General features: G+C 32.1%; 1 protein-coding gene across 1 annotated transcript; it reads left to right on the top strand.

Moving 5' to 3' along the window:
- The first annotated feature begins 4,589 nt into the window (after nucleotides 1–4,589).
- LOC141660334 (replication protein A 70 kDa DNA-binding subunit D-like) lies at nucleotides 4,590–6,713 on the top strand. The gene is made up of 9 exons (XM_074467311.1): nucleotides 4,590–4,739; nucleotides 4,830–5,118; nucleotides 5,237–5,333; nucleotides 5,441–5,562; nucleotides 5,642–5,723; nucleotides 5,831–5,963; nucleotides 6,050–6,204; nucleotides 6,301–6,421; nucleotides 6,507–6,713. Exons 1-9 carry the CDS (start codon nucleotides 4,590–4,592, stop codon nucleotides 6,711–6,713), a joined length of 1,356 nt encoding a protein of 451 aa, XP_074323412.1.
- The last annotated feature ends 1,077 nt before the right edge of the window (nucleotides 6,714–7,790 follow it).

Below are 7,790 nucleotides of genomic sequence, written 5' to 3'. Positions count from 1 at the left end.
TTTTTTTATTATTTTTATTTAGATGTCGGAACATTTACCATTTTTTTTTGTGCGAGATTGAAAAGTTGTTAAATGATGTTGGTAAGTCCTTAAGAGATTTTCATATGCTGCCATTTCCTGACGAACGATTTTTCCACACTTTTGTCAATCGTCTTATTGCTGAGGAAACTAGCTACAATAAAGAAGAATTGAGACCTAATCATGACAAAGCTCATAAAAATCTGAACCCAAGGCAGCTGGATGTATATAATGCAGTTGTTGATAATGTAAACAAAAATAAAGGTGGAATGTTTTTTGTTTACGGGAGCGGTGGATACGGTAAAACGTTTCTTTGGAAAACTCTTTGTTCACATTTTCGATCAGAAGGAAAGATTGTTCTTCCTGTTGCAGGCTCAGGAATTGCTGCTACACTTCTTCCTGGTGGCCGGACAGCTCATTCTAGGTTTAAGATACCGCTTAAATTAGATCAGAGTTCTATTGCTGGAATAAAACATGGTACAAACATTGCAGAGTTGATGCAACACACAAGTCTTATAATATGGGATGAAGCTCCAATGCAGCATCGCTATGCAATTGAAGCCGTGGACAGAAGCTTGCGAGACATAAGGTGCTGCGGGTTGAGTAGAAACGAGGAAGAAGACCCTTTGGGTGGTATTATAGTTCTTTTTGGAGGCGATTTTCGACATAATTACCTGTTCTGCCTAAGGCTGGAAGGGCTGAAATAGTGAATGCTCATTCAACAAAGTCCCGGCTTTGGAAATCTTGCCAGGGTCTTTCTTCTCAGTCAGAACATGAGATTACATTCAGGTAATTCTGAAGCTAGAATGGCAACCTTGAGATTGAGACGGAAAAGGTGATGCATTGATACTCATCGGCAGATGTTGAACTGAGTTTTGTAGTTCCTGATGAATATGTTGTCAAGAGTCCCTTGAAAAGTCCCATTAAAACCCTAATGACATATATATCCATATTTGCAGAATAACTTGCATTCACAGGAGTATCTGAGATCGAGATCTATTTTGACTCCAACAAACGTTGTAGTTGATGACATCAATGCACAGATTCTTGAAAGAGTTCCGGGTAATATGCATACTTATCTCAACCAAGATTCAATTAAAGACAGGGGTGTTGACGAGAATGACTTTGATTCGTCATTTCTAGTTGAGTATCTGAACTCCATAAATATGCCATGTATGCCTAAACATGAGTTGAAAGTAAAGCTTGGAGCCGTTGTTATGTTGATGAGGAATTTAAATCAGATTATGGGTCTATGCAATGGTAGAAGGATGATAGTTACTGGCTGCAAAAAAACAGTATAGAATGTCAAATTCTCTGTGGATCTCAAGTTGGTACGAAACATCTAATTCCAAGAATCGATATGGTCCCAACAGACACAAATTGACCATTTGAATTTAAAAGAACACAATTTCCTCTCCAACTATGTTTTGCCATGACTGTGAACAAGAGCCAAGGTCAATCATTGGACACAGTTGGATAGTATCTTCCTCGGCCCGTATTTTCTCATGGTCAGTTATACGTTGCAATATCCCGTGTTACATCTCCAGAAGGACTACATATTCTTATTGATGACGATAATGGGAAAAGCAAAAATATAACATCAAATGTTGTGTTTGAAGAAGTTTTCTACAACCTTCCTAAATTGTGATAATATTTGATTTAACTAAATTAGAATTACATCAGGTCATATTGGTTATTCATTCTCATATAACTACTAAGTAAAAGGCAGATTCTGGAATAGTTTTTTATGCATATCAAATTCTCAATATAATTAGATGTGATATGTTTTATATTGATAAGGAGACATTATGATAATCAGAGAAGATTATGGGATACTAACAATGTGTATCAGATAACTAACTCATATTTAAATATTTATTTAATATCACATTTATGTTACTAATTGAGATTCTATTTTAACACTTTTTTTTCCTTGCTAATATTGGTGTAAGCTGTTAGGGATCATCATACAACTCTAATAGATATCTATTGATTGAGATTTTCATGGACTAATTATCAGCCTATCACCTTAACTATAAAGATAGTGTATATCTTTATTAAAAATACAGCCGATTGTCTTAAACGCTCCACACATTCGGATTGTTTTTGCTATATATCCAACTCACAAACTAATTTCAGAGTTCATATGGAAGAACATCCAAGTATAATTACAATTCATTACCTATTTGTTGAAATGAACATTTAATATACTCTTTTTTTGATAACATCTATTAACTTTTTCATTACTCAGATATGCAGGACCATCATCATTTATCCAATCTGGATGGTAATAATACTGCTTGGACTTTGAAGGTCCGTGTGACAAGAATGTGGGTATCAACTAATCGACAAGGTGTCTTAGTCAGGCACAATCTTATTCTATTGGACTGTGAGGTTTGATTGAATAACTATATGACTTATACCACATCTATGATTGTGTTTACCAGCCTCTATCCTAAGATTTTCTTTTTTGCAGAATAATCACATACTTGCAATTATTCCACCAGCTCTTTGGAATTTGTTTTACTTTATCATTTATCCTGGCAGATTGTTACGTATCAGAAATGTTCAGGTTCTTCCAGCTGCTGGATTTCTGAGGCCTGTACGTTTTGCAAATCACATCATGTTTCTTCCCATCACTGTGGTGGTGTTGGAACCTGAGGAAATTTTGAGTATACCGCGTCATAAATTTGATTTGGTTCCTGTGACGCTCCTATATAATTCTCCTTATTGTTCTGCTCTCGATGAGCTTCCTATTTATTCCACTGATATTGCTTATAAAATTTTAGAACAAATCGCTTACAATTTGTTGTGTTTAACTTTAAGTTTATTGTTGTAGATGTTATTGGAATTGTTGAACTCCTGCAACCAGTACAATCTATTATGACAAGATTTGGTGAAAAGGAAGTGTTACGCTTCAGAATTTCAGATGGCGTGTAAGACTCTTCAATAAATTTTTCGACAAATATAAAAATACTACGCCATCCTCCAGTTTCTTATTTTATGTATTAACACTATTGAACATCCATAAGTGTTTGACGTTTTATTATATTCGTGTTAGGAGGGCCATCCAAGTGTGTTTTAGTGGTTCTTTGCCAACAAATTTTGAATCATTGTACCAAGTTACTAAAATTGAACCCAAAATTGTGATTCTGGCATCTGTTAGAGTCTTTATGTATCAAGGTTAATGTCTTATTTTTTATATTAAAAACCTTTAAAATTGTAAGCGTTCTCATAGGTTATACAATTTCTTCTAGCTCTTAAATAATATATATTTTTTGCTCTTGAAAACAGGAAGAGCGCAGATCAACAATATTCCGTCAACAAAGGTTTTTGTCAATCTTGATTATCCTGATGTCTTATATTTGAGGCAGAGGTAACTAAATATAAATTATATATTTTTGAATTTTACATCATTTTTTTCATATAAACGCTTATAAGTTTTACATACTTTGCAATATAGGTTGATAGACATTTGACAAATCCAAATATGACGCTGCAGAACCATTCCCGTCAACGAAGCTTGAAGACACTTTATTTTTACTGCATTTCTATTAAACTTCTTGATTCAACCGCATTATCGTATTTGTTTTGATTAAACTTATTTACCACGTTATGGATTATTTTATAATTTCTCTGTAAATCATAATTATCTCAGTATTTGTCTTTAATAAATGTTCGAACAATTTTGATCACATTATCTCAACTCAACAGTTTAAATAAATACATTAATTTAATATGTATATTCTAAAGTTCTGAAAAAAGATGTTATATATAATTCCATTTCGAAAAAATCAAACAGATTATGTTATAAATATTCACACAATTTTCATATCTTATGCATATTTTTAAATGAATTAGAGAAACCGACAGAGTTATGAAAAAAAATATACAAGTTAATAAAAAAAATGGGATCAATAAGACTTTGATTGTGATGATTGGATTAATTTAATTGATTAACCTTAATTAATTAATTAACTCAAAATTTAAAATATAATATTCCGTTACATCTAAATTGTACTTATATATTCAAAAATTATATTGAATAGATAGGAAGATAATTGATGATTAATGACCTAATCATTGAGGATTATATTGTTGTCGTTCTTCATCTTACATATTTTTAAAAAAATATCAATTATCATCAACTTACTAGATTGAATAAGATAATTGATGAATAATTAGAGAATCAATCAAGACCATATTATTGGCAGTCTTTATCATACAGTTAAAATAGAGTATCAATTAGCATCAATTTACCAGTTTGAATATATCATTGAGATAAAATAGAGTATCATAACCTATCAAGTTGCATATATCATTTGCAAATGCATTTTAATTTAATGCCTTGAGATAAACATCAAGCATACTCTGACACTAAAAATAAAACTTTAGGTTTCCTCTCTATTTGTTCTCTCTAAAAACATCATTGATTGGTACGAACTGATCTAATATGTTATCATTATTTCTTCATCGTGCATGCTGTCATTTTTTGTTAATGTTTTGAAGTTTTTAATTCCTCAATTGTTAATGCTTGACACTTTGTTTAATTGACTTGAACAAAAGCTTCAATGGAGTCTGCAGTATTCAATCTTATTGAAGACCTTGATCAATCGACTACCAATTGGAAGATTAAGGCTAGAGTAACTAGGATGTGGACCAGCGTTAGCTCTGAGAATGGATCAGTCAAAGGATATAATGTCATTCTGCTTGATGATGATGTAAGTCTTATGTTGTAAAATTTTATTATGGTATTACGTAAAATCCTACCTTCTTTTGTATACCAAATGTAACATCCTCTTTTGTTTTAGAATAATCACGTCCATGCATTTGTTTATCCCAATATTTGGAATGGATTCAAAACTCCTGTGATTGAAGGAGGCGTTTATGTTTTTGACCAATTTTCTGTGAAAGATGCTGTCGGTAATCTGAAGCTTGTACAAACTGATATCTGCATCAGATTTTCACAATATACTACGGTCACTGCTGTTGAAGACAATGGCATGATTCCTGCCTACAAATTCGAATTTCTGGATTTAGGTGATCTTTTTGCTGAGGCCAGCAAATATCAGCCACAACAACAGCCTGAATTTGCTATAGGTGACCTTAATATAATACTCTTTTGGTTCAGATTATTAGTTTTTTTTAAATGCGTACCTTAATATTTCACTGCATTTTATCTTTCACCAAATTAAATATATTGCTCTGTTTAATTTAGATGTAATTGGAGTTATTGAGGATTTTGAACCTCTAACGAAACTTGACACAAAATTTGGCATGCGAGACATTGTCAAATTCAGGATTTGTGATTCCAGGTTTGTCGAATGTATTAATATTTATCCTGTAATTATAATTATTTTCTCAGTCCGTCTCTAATGTGGAAGTTGTATATCCTGAAATATATGTTATTTTTTCAATATAGTAATCAGCATAAAGTAAGTGTTTGGGGAGATCTTGCTGTGTTGGCCAATAACATTTATACTACGGAACTCCAGTCTCCAGTAATTGCAATAATAACGAGCACAAAAGTTACAACTTTCATGAGTAAGTTCTCTTTAACTACTTAGTATAAATGACCTTGACATTATACAACAATTTCCTGAACTATATTGCTTTGATATAGATACTGTGCAGATTGGTACTTTGCCATCTTCAAAATTGTACCTCAACCTAGATGATGAATCCGTGACTGATATGAGGATGAGGTAGTACGATTAAGAAATATATTAATTACATAATTACAGCACATTTGCTTGTTTAATAACAGTTGATAGGAGGTTGAGTTAATAAACATCAATGTTTACCTTTGTAGGTTGAAGGAGGAGGGATATTTGTCAAAGAGAGAAAAATATCTTAAGGCGGCAAAATCTGAATTTGTTCAACCCTTTATGGAACGAATGACATTAAAGGATCTCAATGAAAAGCTGACATATGATGACTTGAAGGTTTTATAACCTTTAGAAAATTTGCACGACACAATCATATTGAATATGATTTATTTTTAAATCTGAACCTTTTTTACTTCAAACAGAAAAGGATATACACCACATTCTCAGTTGTTAAGGTGGATGAGGATGTAGCATGGTGGTTTTATAGTTGTAACAAATGTCAACAAGAGGTTGAGCGGCTTGACAGGAGATTTCGATGTAATAATTGCCCTCACATAATTCCGGTTGCCCCTAAAAGGTAGAAAAAATTAGAGTTATATTAAAAATTTATGATGTTTTAGTCTGTATTAAAGTCAACTTTCAATAGTTATCACAAAATTCCTTATAAATTCAGGTTTCGTATCATGGTCCTTGCCGAAGATGATACATTTTCATGTAATATTATGCTCATGGACCGAGCTGCTAGAAGGATTGTTGGCACAAGTGCAGCAAAAGCGTATAATGATTTTGAGAAGGTATAAATTCATTTCAATAAAGCAGATCCAATGAAATGTTCTAAATTGTTAATTAAAGTGTTTAATAATCATTATATTGTCTCAGGCTCCTGAAGAAGTCCTTCCTCAGGTACTTAAAGATTTGGTTGGAAAGGAAGTCACTGTCATTATTCAATTGAACAAAGCAAATGTAACTGAGGATAGTACCATATTTGATGCAAATGACATATTTGACACGATACGCAGAGTCCAAGTCCATCTCAATCTGTACATATATCAGAATCTTCCTCCATCAACTTTTCCATTAATGTAATTTTGGTTTTTATATGTTATAATACTCGAACCATTATAATTTTATAACTTTTAGTCTTCCAACAAATCTTTACAAAGCGTAATTGTTTTTGTGTTAGTATGTCGATCTTGATGCCATTGATCATACTCCGGGCTCTGCAAAATCAGTTACCAAAAAAATTAAAAAGGCAAGATACATTTATGCATTGTATTTTGTTTTTTTGCATTTAATCACTTACATTCCGTTCATTAATTATCATCATATTAATTATCTATATTCTATTAATTTATTCTGTTGTTTTGGTCATATTCTAAGAATTTTTAATTTGTTAAAATTTGTAGGAGAAGTAATACAACAGTTAAGCACTCAATTATTTTGCTCGATGTTATGTAAGAAAGCTGGATTGGATTGGTGTTTAGCATTTCTGAATTTCGTTTTAAATAATCATCATTTTCAAGTTGTTCATCTTTTATTTGGCATGGATGCAGCATTTGTGTTGGCAATCCAATTTCCTCAGTTTTTAATTATTAAATTTCCTTATCACATTGAACTCTAAACTTGGTTTACTGATGTTGAAAGTTTGTTTTTCCTATTTGAATCAATGAAGAATGTGTTTTGGTTGTTTTTGTCATTTATTTCGTACTATTGTCAAATTACGTTATTGATATTTAATACAATTCATATGGGGACACCAAAGTTTAGTAAGCAGTTTTTAGTTATAACTGATTCAATTAAGTATTATAGTATAAGTATAACTGTTTTAAGTTAGTTTTTTTCAAGTCACAAATTGGTAGCCATTCCCCAATAGTCACATCTTTCCATTGTATTTTGTATTTATAGAAGTGTGTCATTACATTTGAGATTAGTTAGTCTGTCAACCTTTGATTGAACCCAAAGAAACACGTAAATCATGGAACATGTTGAACGTGTATGGCAATTCCCTGCTCAAGGTTGGATGAAGATAAATGTTCACAGTGAGTTTATTCAGAATGATCCTGAAGGTCAGAATAGAAATGGCATTGGCGTTGTTGTGAGAGATTCAAATGGCCTTCTTATTCGATTAACATATGGCACCATTCCGGGCTTAACTAATCTTAA

The sequence above is a fragment of the Apium graveolens genome, chromosome 5 (genome assembly GCF_009905375.1).
Source record: "Apium graveolens cultivar Ventura chromosome 5, ASM990537v1, whole genome shotgun sequence".
NCBI lineage: Eukaryota > Viridiplantae > Streptophyta > Magnoliopsida > Apiales > Apiaceae > Apium > Apium graveolens.
This window is presented reverse-complemented; position numbering and strand designations above follow the sequence as displayed.